General features: G+C 47.1%; 1 protein-coding gene across 2 annotated transcripts in view; it reads right to left on the bottom strand.

Annotated features, from left to right (window-relative positions):
- Positions 1 to 8,434: 8,434 nt before the first annotated feature.
- Eif4e2 (eukaryotic translation initiation factor 4E family member 2) overlaps positions 8,435 to 18,963 on the bottom strand; it is a 28,026-nt gene continuing 17,497 nt past the window's right edge. Inside the window, exons 7-8 of one of the 2 annotated variants that reach the window (XM_038339059.1) lie at positions 16,320 to 16,398; positions 8,435 to 10,816 (exon numbers count right to left, since the gene is read on the bottom strand). In XM_038339059.1, coding sequence (XP_038194987.1) covers positions 16,353 to 16,398 — 46 coding nt within the window. In that variant the 3' untranslated portion in view covers positions 8,435 to 10,816; positions 16,320 to 16,352. The remainder of the gene's footprint in view (positions 10,817 to 16,319; positions 16,399 to 18,963) is intronic. The other variant, XM_038339060.1, reaches the window with a different exon arrangement.

An 18,963-nucleotide genomic window follows, 5' to 3' on the forward strand; every position in this document is an offset into this window, starting at 1 on the left:
CCCTTCTCCTCCCACTGGAGCTGGAGCATATCTGCCCGCTGTGTCTAGCCAGGACTTAACAGCGGGACCCTGCAAGCTGCTGGTAACTTCTCAAGAACAAGATGACAGCAAAGGGGACTTGACCCATCTGCTCCCTGGCTCTTTGGTGGTCCCTGGTGGCACCCACAGACACTTTCTAGAATGGGTCTGTATGAAAAAAAAATTAGTTTAAAAACAAAACACCCATACAGGAGTATAAAGAAAACCAATTATATCTAGATACAAAAATCACTACAAAAGTGCTGCATATAGTCTACAGCTGTACAACTTCCACCCCTGGAGGGAGGTGAAGAAGAAAAAGAAGACAAGGTGCCCTGGCTGTCCCAGAGCTCACTCTGTAGACCAGGCTGTCCCGGAACTCAGAGATCCACCTGTCTTTGGCTCCTGAGTGCTGGGATTAAAGGTGTGCACCACGGTGCCTGGCTGCACACATAATGTATGTAAGTATGATGGGGATGCAGCTTGTTGGTAGACTGCCTAGCACTGCAAGTTAAGTGTGGTGGTGCCTGTAATTCTAACACTAGGGAAGTAGCAGTAGAAGGATCAGAAGTTCAAGGTTATCTTTGGCCACGTAGTGAGTTTGAGGCCAGCCTGGGTTACAGGAGATCCTGTTTCAAAAACAAAATAAAATATGGCAAGTGGTGTACCTTATTTCTCTTTTTCAGTCCCAAATCTGAGACTCTGAGTCTTCGGTACTCATCACGGCTGTTGTCATAGCACACACAAGTCCTCAGCTCTGCGTGAATTCCTTTCTTTGAGAAGCAAACCTGGGGGCTTCACTTACCGCCCACCTGCAGACGCATCTATAGGTGTTTTGGAACCAGGGAAGAACTGCAGGAAAACACCCAAGGACCAGCATTTGCTGTGCGCTGTGTTGGGCCCCTGTTGAAAAGGACTGTGGATCTCAGGGTCACACCCACAGGTAAGAGTGTTCCCTCGTGGGAGTGGTAAGCAGGCTTGGTGTCAAGGGGGACACAGCCTGGAGGTGAAGGGGCAGCGGGCGGTGGAAGGCGAGAGGAGAAGCCCAAGAGTGGGAAAAGTTAAGAACAGTGGAAGTGAACATTTGTGCTGAGGGAAGGGGGCTATAAACCCAGCACTTGGGAAACTGAGGCAAGGATTTTGAATTTGAGACCAGCCTGCGTTACCCTGTCTCAAAATGTATATTTCACTCAATCTTAACGGGTTTCATCATTTATGTTACAGAGGCTGATGGTATAGCTCAGCAGTGGAGCAAATTTCTAGGCCTGGGGTCGAGGCCAAATAAAAACAAACCAGACTATGTTTGCCCGAATGGACAGTTACTATTTAAAAATAAATAGGGGTGGTGGTGGGGGGTGCTGTAGAGATGGCTGGTTCAGTGTGCTTTCCCAGGGGACCCGAGTTTAGTTCCCAGAACCCATATCAGGCTGCTCATAATCACCTGTGTAACCTCAGCTGCAGGGGCTCCAATGCCTTAATCTGGCTTCCTCGGATATCTGGGCACACAGAGACATGCAAGCAAAAATGAATCTTTAAAAAATAGATGATCTCTGCTTTTGTACTAGAAAAGCTCAGCCATTTTCATGCATTAAAAGTCCTAGCAATGCACTGCTTGATCGCTTGCTAGTTTCGCAATAATAAGATGTGTGAACGCGTCATTGCGCCTCCTGGGTTTTTGTCTAGTTATCCTGCAGTTCCCACCTGCCACTTTTCTTGTTCTACACTTAGCAAAAGCGTTTTTTTCTTCTTCTCCCCAAGTAATCACAAAGTTGTTCTACTATTTACTTTCTTCTCTTTTTGGTTTTTTGAGACTGGGTTTCTTTGTGTTGCTTTGGAGCCTGTCCTTGTAGACCAGGCTGGCCTCAGAGATCCTGCCTGCCTTTGCCTCTGCCTCTGCCTCTGCCTCTGCCTCTGCCTCTGCCTCTGCCTCTGCCTCTGCCTCTGCCTCTGCCTCTGCCTCCTGAGTGCTGGGATTAAAGGTGTGCACCACCACTACCCGGCTACTATTTACTTTCATGTAAAGCTAACAAATAAACAAAACAAACAAAAAACTTGCCTGGCATGAATGAAGCTCTGGGTTTGCCTCCCAGTACCTCAAAAAGAGATTGAACTACTACATTTTATTTTTCATTAATAAAGTCAAAATACCTATCTAGAGTGGTGGCATATACCTGCCATCTCAACACTTGGGAGGTGGAAGCAGATTGAGTTCAGCGTCATCTTCTACCACATAGATAGTTAGATGGGAGGAAGACCTTATATCAAAATAGAGGAGAGTCGGAAGGGAAGGCAGAGGGAAGAGGAGAAAGTTTCCAAAAAGGCCTGCCTATGTGAAAATGGAGCGATCTGGCGCTCCCCTGCTTTGAAGTATGGGGTCAGCGCGGATGCAGATGCAGATGCAGGCGTTGCCCAGGGCGGCACCAGCCAGCTCTGTCCCCATTTCCCTAGGCGACCAGGCCTGGGACGCAGAGGATTAAGGTAAGGAAGCCGCTTCATTCCTGGACAGGTAAGATCCACTGTAGATTTCACTACGCCTGGAGAATCGTAGGAGGAGATCTCGCAGGCTTTCCAGACTTGGAGAGTTTTTAGATTCTCTTTAGAAGACCGGCCTGAGCAGACATTTAAGATTGCATGCTGTCCTGCGGAAATCGGAGTCCCGAAGCGCCCCCTAGTGGAGACACTCGGGCATGGCCATGCACCCGGTGGGGATGGGACCAAAACCAACCTAGGTTGAGGAAGGGTAGCAAAGACTTTATCAAAGGGCAAAAGCACCCGCCCACTTTGCTTTTTAAGCCCCAGAAAGACTCACGTCGAAGGTGAGCTCTCTGAGCCGCAGTTCCTGACCTGAAGAGAAACTGCGGAGACTAAGACTTAACCAGGCGCTGTTTCCTGACTGCAATTCAAGAACACACCAGGCCTGTTAATATTCTCAGAGGGAGATGGTTTTATACTCACACAAATTCAACATGCACTGTGATAAATCGCAAGAAAGAAGGAAAAGGGCAGCAGGAACACATCACAGGAGGCCAAGGTGGGTTTTCTGGAGGAGGCAACATTGGAATTGGGGCCTGGTGTGGTGTGGTGAGTTTGGTCCATTGTTGGGGGTCACTAGGCACAGCTCACTGCTATGGGTGGTGGGGTGCATCGACAAAAAGGGATTCTAGTTCCAATTTTCACTAAGGAATGTTAGTTGGAGATCCATTTAAAATGGAAATTTGGAGAATTCTAGCATCTTTGCCCTTGTTAAATCTATTTATAGTGTCTGTTCTTCAGGCTAAAGGTCATTCTCCACTTCCTCCTGTGTCAAGGAATTTTTATTGGATACCAAACGTTGTGAAATTTATGGTTTTGGCTGGTAGACTATGCTGTCAGCCTTTAAAGAGCGTCAGGGCTTTTACGGTGAGCAGACCCTTCACTTGGAAATTGCTCTAGTCTTTTGAAGACTTGTTTTCAAGCCTTTCAGGATGGGTGAGAAGTAGTCTTTCCTTTTGGGCTAATGTCACCTCACTCTCAAGGTGTGGCCCTGGGGCTGTCCTCCATCACTGTGTCCTTGACTCAAGTCTGAGTTGGCCACTTGGAACTGGAGCGCTTCCCCACTCGTGAACACTACAGTTGATCCTTTGCTGCCAGGGGCCCTTGTTGCCACGGTCTTCTCTCCTCTCAGCAGCTGGGAGGCTGAGGCAGGAGGATCACTGAGAATTCAAGGACAGCCTGGAATACATAGTGTTCCAGGGCAGCCAGGGCTACAAAGAGACCCTGTCAATAAGTAATTGTTATTAATAATTAGAGAAGTGGGGGGGCTGGAGAGATGGCTCAGAGGTTAAGAGCACTAGCTGCTCTTCCAGAGGTCCTGAGTTCAATTCCCAGCAACCACATGGTGGCTCACAGCCATCTATAATGAGATCTGGTGCCTCTTCTGGTGTATATATGTTAACAGAACATTGTATGCATAATAAATAAATAAATCTTTAAAAAAATAAATATAGAAGTGGAGAGTAGCTGAGGAAGATACCACATGGACCTCTGGCCTCTTCACATGTATTCAAGGGTGTGCACATATAAATACATTTTGTTTTTATTTCTATGTGCATTGGTGATTTGCCTGCATGTCTGTCTGTATGAGTATGTGAGGTAATCTGGAACTGGAGTTACAGACAGTTGTGAGCTGCCATGGGGTGCTGGGAATTGAACCCAAGTCCTCTGGTAGAACAGCCAGCTCTTAACCGATGAGTCATCTCTTCAGACCCTGTTTGTTTGTTTGTTTGTTTGTTTTCTGAGACAGCATCTCTCTATTACGTAGCTCTGGCTGTTCTGGATGGAGACCAGGCTGGCCTTGAACTCAGAGATCTATCTGCTTCTGCCTTCTGGGTGCTAGGATTAAAGTGTGTGCCACTAAACTAGATATACAAATAAATAGTTTTTTAAAGTACAAAACAAAAACCACAGAAAGGAAATTTGTGGAGTGATCCTGCTGGTGTCACTCTCTAGCAAGGGCACAAAGCTATGTGTACCTTCTGGTAGGCTTTAGACATCGATGCGCATGAGGAACAAGCACCGTGAAGGAAGGGGGCATTTTTGTAGCACACTTCCTGAAGCAATTCCTTCTGTCTGCCCCTTTCATCTGGGTTACAGGGTATCTGACCTTTGCACGGCCCTGACGTGTTCATGCACAGAAGAGCCGTACTGGAGCTGTGATAACTACCAGAAGCGCTAGCAGGGTCTGTGGATGACTTCACTGCTTGTGTTTGTTTGTCTTGATTCAGTGAGACCAAGAACAAACCCTAAAACCACGACCTATAATTATACTATAGGATCAATTATTAAGCATGTCAGGGCTGATGCCTGCTGTAAGCATTTCACAGTTTTTGTTGGATGTTAGACATAAATAGCATAGGTTGTTTTGGTATTTTTGTTGTTGGCTTTGGGAGATGGTTTCTCTGGGTAGTCCTGGTTGTCCTGGTACTCACTCTGCAGACCGGGCTGGCCTCAAATTCACAGAGATCTGCCTGCCTCTTAAGGCTCTTCTTCTTCTTCTTTGGTTTTCCAGACAGGGTTTCTCGGTGCAGCCCTGGCTACCCTGGAACCCAGGCCGGCCTTGAACTCAAGAGATACAGCTGCCTCTGCCTCCAGAGTGCTGGGATTAAAGTTGTGCATTACAATGCCAGCCTAGCCATTTTAATATAGTAGTGAGGAGGTAGTATTTTTAAATTATCTGTGTTCTTAATTCAGTTAAAACAAACAAAAACAAACCTTAAATCACTGTATGGTATAAAAGAATGAACAATATTAAAGCCACTCCCTTGATGATTTCTCAAATAGGGACTGTGTGGCCTTATAATCACATTACACAGTAGAAAATATCACGTGTGGGGCAGGGCAGATGCTTAGTGTAAGAGCACTGGCTGCTCTTGCCAAATATCTGAGTTCTGCTCGCAACTGCCTGTAACTCCAGTTCTAGGGGATCTGGCGCCATCTCCTGGCCTCCAAGGGCATCTACACCCACATGCACATACCCCAACAGGTACAGCAACCAGTACTCTTAACCACTGAGCTAATCTCCAGTCCCTAAAGGCTGACTTTTAAAAATATTTTAAAAGATTTATTTACTGATGTCACAGTGCATGTATGGATGTCAGAGGACAATTTACAGGAGTTGGTTCTCTCCTTCCACCATGTGGGTTCTGGGAACTAAACTCAGGTTGAATCTGGCATTTTTACCCACTGAACCCAGAAGCTGCCTCTTTAATATTCTGTGTCCTGTATTTGCCTCCCTTCCTCACACTTAATTCAAGTCTGTTTAAATAAATGTTCTGGGTCAGCAAGGTAGCTCAGTAGAACAAAGTGCTTGGCATCCATGCAGAGACTGAGTTCAAGCCCCAGAACCCAGAGTGACTAAACCTAAGTTGTCCTGATTTCCACACTCACACACGCTCTTGTACTCACAAACACATGCACAACAGATAAAATATTTAAGTGTGTCATTTTAACCATTAGGAGAAAAGAACCATTTCTCTGTGTAAGCAAGAACATGGAGTGTTATTTCCTGTCTGCAAAGCGGTACTTTACAGAAAAAAAAATGCACAGTTCTCATGTATCCTTCACTGCCCCCAAGTCCCGGAGTGTGTCCGGCATGGCTGAGGTGCACCTGCTGGGTGCAATGAACACGGGCACGTCCTCCTGACAGTCCTTAGCTTACATTAGGTTCCACTGTGTGTATACTCGGTAGTGTGTTGACAACTGGGTACTGACAGGAATCCAACATGCCATCACTATCCCCACCCCATGCCAATCTCCAGCAACTCGTCATTTCCTGTCTCCATAGCCTTTCCTTTTCCAGAGTGTCATGGAGTTATAAGGGCATTGGAGGGAACATGTCTCTTTATGGTTTGTTAGTCCTTTTCTCTTTTTTGATGAATCTTACCTCGTTATATGTATCTAGCAGTTTGTTTAATTTGGGGATTGTTTTTGTTTTGCTTCAGGACAACCTATGCAGCCAAAGCTATCTTTGCCTTTGTGATCCTCCTGCCTAAGTCTTCTGAGTTCTGAGATTATAGGCATATGCCACCATGCCATTTTCTTTTTTTTTTTTTTTTTTGAAATAAGAAATAAAGCATTGTGGCTCATGCCTGGAATCACAGAACTCGAGAGGCCGAAACAAAAAGATCAAGATCAGCCTCTGTTACATAGCAAGACCCTGTCTCAAAAAAAAAAAAAAAAAAATCTGGAAAGCCATTTAGAGAGGGCGACAAACCTTGTGGCGAAGAGTGGATGCTGGTTCTGTGCCAATCTGGTGAGCAGAGAAGTTTGTAGGGAAGGGCAGGCCTGTGGGTGGCCAGAGGAGGCAATGAACATGAGCCCTGGGCAGCCAGGGTAGCAATGAATGTGAGTCCTAGGCCCCGGCTATCTGGGAGGGATGGCGGGGGTGTGACAGGTGCTGGTGCTCTTGAGATCTGATGCCGCTCCCTGCTTTCCCATGCCTTTGAGACTTTCTGCTGGGCTCATAGAAGTCACACACCACCCCTTTCTACCTCTTCCTGGCAGAGGTAGTTATGAAAAGCTGGCCACAGACACCCTTTTATAAGTACATTGCACAACTTTCCCAGGAGACCACGAACTAAAAATTTAGTATATTCTTAGCCAAACTGGCAGGCTGCTTGGCTGTTGGGACTCTATTCACCAGCTGACACCATTTGTCTGATACCATCTAACTAACAAGGTTCTAAAATCCTCAGATACCATACTTGAATAAAGCTTCAAAAGCCATCTGGTCAGCCAGCAGTGGTGCCACACTCCTTTAATCCCAGCACTCAGGAGGCAGAGGCCGGTGGCTCTCTTAAGTTCCAGGCCAGCCTGAGCTACAGAGTGAGTTTCAGGCTAGTCAGGGCTACACAGAGACTCTGCCTTGAAAAACAATAAAAAAGGCCAGCTGGCCATCTGATTACTCTTACAACTACTACTCGGGACTCCTGGGCAAATCTGCGATAGGTGATCTGTCCTCTGCTGTTCTCCCCAGGTCCAGCCAGCCTCTTCATTGACAGCTCAAATGCTCAGGAAGGTTTACTGAAACCTAAAGCCCCCCTTCCTTGTTGAGCAACGCAGGCTTTAATAACCCTTGCTCTGGCATTGGCCCCTCCTCCAGGCCAAGTGCAGGGACCTCAGGAGCACTGAACAGCCCTGTGCAATTCAGCTGAAATGCTGCCCCGCAGATAATACGTGTGACTTTCGCAGCTTCCAACTATGGACAGCCCATTTCTATGGGGTTAGCGTTGGGTTCTACCATCTCCCAGGCTTTTTGGATTTTCTTCTGTCTTCACTCCAATATTCTGTATTTTCAGTTGAGGATAATTAACAGCATTCTTTGGATGGTAAATATGTAAGTTGAGGCTGGACATGCCTTTAACCCCAGCACTTAAGAACCAAAGGCATGAGGTTAATGGTAAATTCAGGGTCAGCCTAGTCAACAAGGTGAGGTCCTGTCCAATAAAACAGTAGTAAAAATGTAAAAATGAATTATGACAATCGGAGGGCTAAAGATGTGGCTCAGTTGGAAGAGTATCTGACAAGCATGCATGAAGTCCTGGGTTCGATCCCCAGTAAAGCAAAAGCTGACCAGGAATGGCGGCACATGCCCCTGTACTCCTAGCTTTTGGAAGACAGAGGCAGGAGACTCAGAAGTTCAAAGTCAGCCTCTACTATAGTATGTGTTTGAGGACAGCCTCGGCTACATGGAACTTGTTTTTCTCTCAAACAATTAAGAAAGCAATCCAGACAAATTTCATACTAAATCGGTGTCAGTGCCGTCTGCACTGTCTGCACCACCCCGCCAAGTTCTGGATGCACTGCGGATGGAGGACAGGAGCGCGCAACCCACCTCCCCAGCGTCCCCACTTCCCTTCAACAAGTCCACAGCCTGCTCTTGCTGATACTTTCCGTTTATTCCCGCAGTAGACAATCCTCTCAAAGTGCAACACTCCACCAGTCTGTCACAGCCCCTGCTCCTTCCCCTCCAGCAAACACCTGGAAATTCATCTTGGCGCACTGACAAACTCCTCTCTGATGGAAGAGTACTGCCACTGCCAGTGTCACAGGGAACACACACACACACACACACACACACACGGACAAACAGAAAGGCTCTCTCTGAGAGGAGCAGGGCCATGAAGGCAGAAGGGAGAACAGCCTGAACCTGACTTTCCCTTCCCTAGCAGCAATCATGCTGGTCACACTGGCTCCGGAGACCTCCACCTGTTTTGAGACTGATGATACCATAACCATAACCTTATGTGGTATCTCAGCCTACCAGAGGCCCATGGAGCCAAAATAAATGGAGAGACTTCTCCAGCTCATTTGCAAAGAATGGGTGGTATGGCTAGACTGATCATCCGATTTCCCCTTTTAGCAGTTAGGCAGAGCACCTGAAGAACACTGGGCTGGAGATGTTGCCTGACAGTGAGAGCCCTCACTCTACTGGGAGCAGGGCAGCATACTTTGGATGGGAGGGAAAAAGCCCAACTGTCAAATACTCTAATGACCAAGAGGATGGGAAAAGACGAGCAGCTCTAGAAAACAGGAGATTCAAATGTTTGAACAAATGAGATTTTAAAAAGGTAAAACAAAACATCTAACCACTAGGCCTGACATAGGCCTCATTCATAAACGAACTGTACATGTATTCATGAACACACACACACACACACACACACACACACACACACACACACACACACACACACACGAACCAGAGATGCCCAAAGGAAGGCAAGTCCAAATGTCTGCTCTTTGGAATTTTTGAGGCAACCTGAGCACAGGCAAATGTGAAGGCCCCCTGCCTTAGCCAAGCTTCCAGAGGCAGCCTTTGCCTGAGCCCTTCACAGCCACCCCAGAAGGCATTCTTCAGGCTCCTGGAGTCTCACTCGCGGCTGGACGTCCTTCTTAGATGGCTTCACCCATAGCAGAAAGACCTCCCCTCTCGGGCCCTGCACTCTGGAAAAGGCATCCCCAGACAGCAGTGACTTGGGGGGCTCAGGAGCCGGAAAGCTGGAAGAGTTTGATGGATATAAGGAGCTGCTGCTATGGTCAGAACTCCTGGGACCATGGCTGAGGACCCGGAGGCTCAGTGTTCTGCTTTAGAGAGAGGCCTTAATTTAAGGCACTGCCATCTTGGCTCCCAAGAGCCCAGTACTCAGAGTTACTTGAAGCTGCTGTAGCTGCCCACTTCTTACTTGATCTTGGGTGCTCTTTTGAATTCTCTGGCCTCAGGCTCTCAGAGTCAGCTCACCCAGCTTCTCTGACGAGGACATGCCTGCAGGAGCCTTCTGGGCATTGGGGATCTGGACAGTTTGTTTACATCCAGGCATCGAGGACCAAAAGTCTTTTCCAACCACAGCAGACAGACACAGCCATCAAATGAAACCATCCAGCAAGGCCGCCATTTCTTCAGCTGTCCGTGTCAGCACTGTCGGATCCACAGAGTGTGATGTGGCACCGACCAGCTGTCACTTTCTCCTCCACAGACCACGCTCAGCACACAAGTCCCGCTCGTATGGGAGGCTGGGATTAGTCACTGCCCTCAGCTCCAACCCCACACAGGGATCTACACTTTAATCTAGCTTCTGACTGAACTGCATTCTTCTCCAGCTTCTCTTGCCGGGCAGATACCAGCAAAACCAGAGCTGCCCAGGATCACGATTTAAGTGCTGCAGTGCCTAAGAAGGAGAGTCCCACTGAAGGGAACTGGAGGTGTAAGGCGCAAAGAACACAGAACCCTAGGCTGTTGTCACATCCTAACACACGTTCAGAGTGGTGGGCTTGGGGGAAAGGAGCACACAATAACTTAACAGCAGAGCTGGAAGAGGCTTTCAGTTCCTGGATGTGCAAGCATTCATAATACTGATAGCGCTCAGCTCGGACTCAGCACAGGGCACATACATGTGGTCGGTAATCAAGTCCTTTGTACAGCAGGATGCCAAGAGGCATCTGGATAGCACACAGCAAGAAAATAGCTGCACTCCTGCACAGAACCCCATTAAAAAAGTGTTTGTCTATTACAAAGTCAAATTTTCCCCATTGTTTCCTGTTTTATAAAGTCAGCAATGCTGGAAGGTGTCTAGCAGAGTCCGTCTTCCAGGAATGAGTGCAGAAGGGGAGACAAGACTCAGGTACAGCCCTTCAGTGAGTAGACAGAAGGACTGCCTGAGCCTCGCATCCATTTCAGACAAACACACAAACAGAAAAGGATTATTGCCAGCGTGTGCACTTTCACAATGTGATTTTTGTATTTCGAAAGCTTGAATTGTCCCTGAAAGAGAAAAAGGGAGAAAATAAGAGTATTCAATATATGGACCATCTAGATATAAACACACACACACACACACACACACACACACACACGAAAGGACTTGACCAGTTCTCCAGCTCTCCACACCCAGCCCTTCCCTGCCAGTCTAAAATCAAATGGCACCCTGCCTTACAAGTCCCCACAAAAACTGCAGCTTTTTGCTTGGAAAGGCAAAAGGTTAGTAACTCCCTAATGCAGGTGAAATATTAATGCATGCACATTCTCACAATTGGACACTAGCTTTAACAAGGGAGAAGCTTTCTGCTAATACGGAAACATCTCCATGATCAATGGACAATCTCTAGTACACACAGTGGGCACACAACAGCTATCTTCAGTGGGGGTGGGTGAGAAGAAAGGCTACATACATACTCATCTGCCTGGATACAATACTCTAAGGAATTCTGGGGGCTGGAGAGATGGCTCAACAGTTAAGAGGACTAGCTGCTCTTCCAGAGGTCCTGAGTTCAATTCCTAGTACCCACATGGTGGCTCACAACCATCTGTAATAGGATCTGATGGCCTCTTCGGGCACGCAGAGCATTCATACATAAAATATAAATATAATATACAATTAAAAAAAAGAAACCCTGGAACACACAAAGCCACCTAAGGGACAACAGGGGCCCAAAGGCAAGTGGGCAGGTGAAACAGAGAGGAGGAAGACACAATCAGACCATGCAATAAACAAACCCCACCCACCACAGCCCAGTTTAAAACAGAACAGCATCTCCAGAGGGTGTACCCTGCTCCCAGCAGAAAAGCTTTTCCTGAAAGAGGAACATGGGATGTGGCCCCAGTATGGTCTTATTGCCTTTTACTGGGTGCAGGCAGCCCTGACCACCGGTCTTGTCTAGAAATTCAGCCACAGCTTAGCAGCTCACTTCACCTGAACCTCAAAATTCCATGGGTTTCCCTGGCAGGGACTTTAAGGTCCAATCAGCTGCTGCCCTAGCCCAGGGCTTTGGGTTTAAATGCACCAGAAACTCTGAAACAAACTCTCATTTCTCAGGCTTCTGAAGTCAGTTCCTCTTCCATTAAAGGGTTGCTGTAGCGCTGAACTGATCTTCATTAACACTGCTACATGTAACTGGGCTTTGACAACTGGTCCAGAGTAAATCAACAATGAAGAGGGAGTATGCTCAGGGAGCTACAGTGACCAAGAGCCCCATAATAAAACATCAACTGTTCTATATGCCAAGAGATGGGTGAGCTGCTCTAGGGAACTGGGAAGAAACTGATGTGATTTCCAAACTCCACTGGCCTTTCTCTAACTGACACAGACGACCCTGTGGCTCACTTATCAACTGTTTGCATCTAAGCAGCTGAATACAAAGTTAATTGGCAACCACTGATTCCTGGGGTGTCACAAGAGGCCAGCAAAAGATGCTAAGGAACCTTAATCATGCCACAGAGGAGTGCATGAGGAAGTGATGTTCAAGGGTTCTTTCTGAACTCTCAGCTGGTGTGCTATGTCACTAAGCCCGCATTTCAGACGTGCCACCTGCTAAACTGACCACAGGAAGTTTGCTCTGCCCCACTTCTTCCCTCTCAGAGCTGCCTCTGTGCCCAGACAAGGCTGGACAAAAACAAGTCTGCTCTTGGGAGGACAAACAGAAAGGCGGGGCAGTGGGAAAGTGACCAGACTTTACAACTCAGGAAGAGAGGCAGAGGACTGTCTCCTGGATAAGGAGATGGGTAGCTGAGTCTCTGGATCTAGCACAGCTAGGGGGCAGGAAGAGGAGCTCAGGGAAATACTGATCAGCGCTGGGGCTGGGCCAGAAACGCCCTTCCTTCTGTGCAGGCCACTGCAGAGTTCTGCTCCCCTTCCTTCAACAATCAGGCAGTAGTCTAGTTACTTCCCATCAGAGGCCTCTCTCTAGTAAGAACACCTAAGCAGTCCTATATCATCTGAAGGTCCGTTTGCAAGACGGAAAAGGAAGATTAGAAGAGCCATAACCCAGGAGCCTCTTCCCAGATTAACAGAAAAAGAGCAATGAAGGTAGGTGGCAGGCTCTGCCAGGACAAGCTGAAGCAGGACGGCGGCAACTCTATGGCAGTAGACCAGTCTTCCCAAAAGTAAGTCTAGAACATCTAGTTTTTCCCTGACTAAGAACTACATTCAGTTGGGTTCTGGCTATAGAACAAGAAGTTAGGTGACCGGAGAACAAAGACAGAAGTGGCGGAGGCTGTCAGTGACTTTTCCTGCACTCGTCCTTCTCTTCACCTTTGCTGTGGGTATAGGCTCTCTATGCGATCCTTGCTGAACTGGAACTTGATCTATAGACCTGGATGACCTTAAACTTGTGATCCTCCAGCTTCAGCTCCCGAGTGCTAAGATTATAGGTGAGTGCCATACACCTATTTGTGCTTCTGCTCTTCTAAAACAAACAAACAACCACCAAAAACCAAATCAAACCAACCAATCACCCAAACAACAAAAGACTAGCAACTAGCCCCCTGGCCATGATGTGGCGGTGTGTGACTGAGCGGTGTAGCCTGAGCAATAGGACACCTGAGTACCCAGGCCCACAGCCTTAGAGGAAATCAGAATCCTTATGAATTCAGTTATATGGTCTTGGTAAGATCTCAGAAACATCAGAGACTCCCATTCAAACTGGTTTCTAACTTCATATTCCCAGTTTCCTTGGGGAAACTACTGTCCAAATACTCCCAAATGACTTTCTAATTTTCTTTGCTTCAAAACAGTCACTTAACTCAAGTTCTAACTTTGGGAACAATGGGCTAGGGAGGGGTTAACTCCTTGGGCAGAGGGGCACATCTTAGAAGGATGTGTTCCTCTGCAAGTGTCCATCTCTGCACTTGTGCCAGTGGAAGCACCAAAGTGACTCTGGGTCCTCAGGTGAATGCTGCCCTCCCCCCCGGCAAGTCTCTGTTCACCATGACCTGCTACCCTGAATACACCTGCCTCATCCCTGGCTATCTGTGGGCTACCCTGGTGGGTGGTTTTGCTGCCTTCTTCCCTCCTTCAAGAGTTGGCACAGTTGTAAAATCAAGGTTCAATGGGAGTGAATTTTAATCTCATGTCTTACTAAACAATCATGACAGTGGCCCTGACAAGCAACACACACTCTTGTTCTGTCCATGCTAGTCCAGTGATCAGGTAGCCAGGGCCCACTCACCAACCTAGTGCACTTTCATTGAAAGCCATGGCTGCATAATCAAAGTTAGAGAACATAGTTTCAGTATGTGTAAACATGTAACATATAAACATAGCAAGTAATCTGGGGGAAAATTACAAGTTTAAGATGTATGCACGCATGGTTTTGTTTTTTGAGACAGGATCATGTAGCACAGGTTGGTTCTGAGCTTGCTCTGTAAGGGAAAATGACCCTGTACTCCTCATGCCCTTGCTTCTGTCTCCCAAGTGCTAGGGGCATATATATGAGTCACCATGTTCATTATTTTGGAGTGGGGCAAGGGTTATACTATATGGCCCACTCTGGCCTTTTCAGTAATCTTCCTGCCTCTGCCCCTGTTATGTTGGGACTAAGGTGCCACCCCGCCCAGCTAGGATTATCTAAACAGCAGTTTTTCTATCAATTTTCTTTACAGATCATGATCCAGTTGTATAGGGAAATAGCAAAGCAAGAAAGGAGCAGGAGGCTAAGATACTGTGTGGCAGGTGTCTACACCTTGGAATATACAGTAGTGATCATGCAAAAATATGACTCTTCCAGACAAGTCAAAGGTATTCACTTGGAAGAATTTAAGAGTCTGTGAAGAAAGAAGTCACTTAAAGTTTCTAGTTTAAAGAATTTTAAATTAGATGGGCTGGAGGCAGGGGAGGACACACAAGATTGCAACATAACCCAGGTAGGCCTTGAATTCACCATGTAGGTCAGGTTGGTCTCAAACTCTAGCAATCCTCCTGCCTCAGCTTTCTAATTGCTAAGAGTGTAGGTGTGAATCACTATGACTGATCAAAACTCAATTTATAACAGAATCAAGCTATTAAAGTCGGAGTGGGGAGAGGGAGCTCAATGTGGTAGCTCACGCCTATAATACAACCCTTCAGGAAGTGGAAGCAGGAGGATCAGGAGCTCAGGGTTATCTCAACTACACAGTGGGTTCAAGGCCAGTCTGGGCTACATGAGCCCTATCTCAAAATAAAAACAAGAGCTGGGAAGATAGCTTAGTGGGCAAAGTGCTTGCTGTACGAACGTAAGAACCTGAGTCTGGATGGGCGGTGGTGGCGCACACCTTTAATCCCAGCACTCGGGAGGCAGAGGCAGGCGGATCTCTGTGAGTTCGAGACCAGCCTGGTCTACAAGAGCTAGTTCCAGGACAGGCTCCAAAGCTACAGAGAAACCCTGTCTCAAAAAAAAAAAAAAAGAAGAACCTGAGTCTGAATTCCCAGAACCCATAAAAAGCCCAGCAGGATGGTGCAAGTCTGTAATTCTCATGTTCCGATAAGGAAGGCAGAGTGAGTTAAACCTCTTGCAAGCTCTTGGACCAGCTAGCTTGGGGTATGCAATGGCGAATAACAAGAGACTCTGTCTCAAACAAAGTAAAGTGAAGGCAGACCACCAAGGTGTTGTACACACACACACACACACACACACACACCCACACACACACCACAGACACACACACACACACCCTACCCACCTCCTTCCTATTTAAAAAAAAAAAAAAACCAACAACAAGGGAGCTGGAAACACCATCCATTTTCAGGAACCTTGCAACTAGTCCCCCTAGATCACACTGCACCACGCAGCACCCAGACTTCAGTTGCCTGCTTCTATTCCCCGCAGTGTAACTCATTTAGCTCATCTGAGAGTGGCAGGTCTATTTTTCTGGAAACCTCCAGTCCTTCCTGGGGCAAGAGGGCTCTTGAAGTAGCTACTGTAGAGGTTGATGGTGCCTGAAATCTAAGTGAGGAAAACATTCCTCTCCTTCCAGCTAAACTTACCCCGTTCCCTCTGCTAAAGACCCACATGGACTAGACACTCTCTTGATGAACTGCAAATATTCAGGCAGGCAGACACTGAAGTCGGCCCAGCCTTCCCTACTCTGGGGTCCATCTCTGTCATGTCACCATGGTCATAACCCTGAAATCCACCTGTCTGCTGACTTTCATCGTGGAAACCAAATTTACAACTGACAGGTGGCAGCAGCAAATGAGAAACATACCTCTCAACTAACCCATACCGGGGCCTGCGGAACTGTCCCTTAGCCACAGAATATTGGGAGACGGCTTAAAAATGGCCACAGATGAACAAAACAGGACACTATGGTGCAGTTACTCTCATAAAGTTACCATCTGAAGAGAGCTCAGATCTGTTGGTGCACAGAGCTAAATGGGAGCAGAAGCAGGAGGTCTGCTGACCTGAGACACAGGACCCAGGGAGGCAAATGGGAAGGGCAACCCCTTGGGAAGAGGGCTCCTATGGCTGAGAGGTAAGTCACGGGGTTACAGAGAAGGTAGACAAGGCCCTACCCTGAGTGTGAGAGACAGAGGGGGAGCGTCCGATCAGCGGCCGCTGCTGTTCACCAGGCCATGAAACTCCTCCCAGGCCCTGGTAAACCAGAGACAAAAAACAACAGCACATTCAGGTCAGACGCTTTGAACAGAGCAGACACCATCAGCCCACCTCCCACTCCGACGCCCTCCATGCTGACTGGAGAACAGGGAGCTGGGTAAAGAGTGGTGAGGTCCTGGCAGCTTTCTTCTTAGACAACAGTCGGCTGGCATTTTTCGGCTTGCTTTCCTTAGGAAGTCCAGCCTTCACTACCCCCGTGAGGACCTGCCAGTGTTCCTTCAACAGGGGCAAAGGGGAGGCCACTGAGGTCAGAGTTGAAGCTCAGCCATGCCCACAAACACGTCCATCTTGCTTCAGCAAGGGCAACAGTCCCTGCCTTTGCTGCACTGGGTCCAGGAAACAGGTAGTGGGAGCCACGTTTCTTCATTGGGCCCGACCCTGAGAGTAAAGCCAGGGATCCACAAGCATTATCACTAAAGACGCAACCCAGTTATATATCATGTTCTCTGCTTTCACCTTTCTAAACTTGAGATGCTAAATATGTCAGAGTCTATCTGACTCTGAAAACACCCATGTAAGTCCTATCTTTAGAACTAAGATGTGTGGGTCATGGTCGCTAACATTTCCAGTTAACACAGCTCATTACAACCGCATGCCGATTAACACATTTTGGTGAACATAATTTAGAAATGTGATTAGGAAGGAATCAGAAGTGCGAGTGGAGGGACGCACACTCAGCTCACAGTGTAGCCAGTATTCCACAAACAGGTTGCCAGTGGCAGCTGCATGAAAAAGGAGAACTTCCGATCCCCAGTCTTCTGGTCTCCCCCCACCCCATTTTCTCTCGCACTTTTGCCCTACCCACTTTTCAGTTTGAAAGCGATTGTCCTAGGCACTGTATGTCACACTTAATGCCAGTCTAGAGTTTGCTCAAACTCAAGAACTCTGCTTCCTCGACCCCCTATTTTTTCTTGGTTTAAGGTAGTAACACTACTGAGTGACAATACATCATGCCTCTCACTACACATTTAGTATTATAAGTACTAAAATAGATTTCATTACCAGGCACTATAGGCAGTTTTTCTTTATAAAAAAAAAGGGGGGGGGACTGGGTAAAGTGGGACACACCTTTAATCTCAGTACTTGGGAACAGGATGGTGGATCTCTGTAGAGTCTGAGGTCAGCTGGTCTATATAGTAAATTCCAGGATGACCAGGGCTACATTGTGAGCTCACGTCTCAAAACTAAGTAAAGTTATTAAGGACTATGTAATGTCTGTCCCAGTTTCATCAATATTTTCCCTTTGCAAAATAGCAGAATAAAATCAAAGCTACTAGTTTATGAGAACTTACTCAAAGGGAAATCTAAGGCTATTTAAGAAGCATGCCAGAACTTGTCAGCTCCAAGCTTTGTGGAGAGACAGTGATGAGTTGTACTCTAGGTTCCTAAGGGACACTGGAGAGAGCTTCACTACGAGTGAAAATTCAATGCTTGGACAGTAACCTGGGAACTTCTCTAACAGCAAGATTTAACTTCTACTGTAAGTAACTTAGAGGTCAACAGGGAATTGCATAGCAGGGTTGAAGTCCATCACATTTATTCTTCTGTTTCCAGAAGGCTCCATCCTTACTACACCTGCCTAACAACAGGTCACTCACTCACTGGGTGCAGATCTGGAGATCCTTCTAGTACACTCAATAAACTGAGCTCAGACATGGAGACTCTGGGTTTGGAAACTTCCTTGCATGGACTCAGGAGAAATACAGCACTTGGTGTACTCACTCTTACTCTCAAAGGCCAACCAGATAGGACTTTCTAGTTACCTTCCCTTCCCTTGGCATCCCAAGTACATTAGGTAAAATCAAAACTTCCTTCCTTAAAGTTATCCTAAAAATTTTCTTATGCTTCGAGCATCTAAAAACAAACCAGAGATTAATATAGCTGACTGGGAATTCTAAGCAGATCCAGTGACAGCAACTGATCCCATCTCACTTAGCAGAAAGCACATTCTCAGAGGGGCCTCATTTATGTGTAAGTCCATGCTTCCCTCCCCTGCCCAAAGCCTACAGGAACCAGTGTCTTGTCCTCAGCCAGCCCTCAACACCTAGAAAGGGGGTCAGCCACCTGCTAAACTGGGCACAGTGTACAATGCAAGCTTAGGCAGCCATTAATCTAAAGTGGCCCACTACCACCAAGTTATGACTGAACTAGGAAGGACAGAGTGAGTGTGCTGGCCCTCATATGCATATTAAAGCCCAATGTTGAAATACAAAGACAGCCAACTAGGTAAAGGAAGTCTCCACATTTGGCCCATCTCTCTCCTCCCTTACTCTTCAGAGAAATCCCATCAGTCTTCTCCAGCACTGTGCTCCATTATGGGAAGAAGGCCCTTTTGCTATTCCAGACCAGATGCACAAGGAATCAGTGAGGCAACTCCAAAGAGCAATTTTCTCACAAGACAATGCTGTGTTAACTACCTTTGGGACAGCAGTACTCTGGTGGCCCCAGAATTCTGGCTGCTATGAATTTTCTCCTCAAATAGAGGACAGAGTGAGCCATTTGATGTGAGGACCCAAACCTATGAAAACGTAAATCTGCTTC

This window comes from Arvicola amphibius, chromosome 8 (genome assembly GCF_903992535.2).
Source record: "Arvicola amphibius chromosome 8, mArvAmp1.2, whole genome shotgun sequence".
In the NCBI taxonomy this organism is placed as follows: domain Eukaryota; kingdom Metazoa; phylum Chordata; class Mammalia; order Rodentia; family Cricetidae; genus Arvicola; species Arvicola amphibius.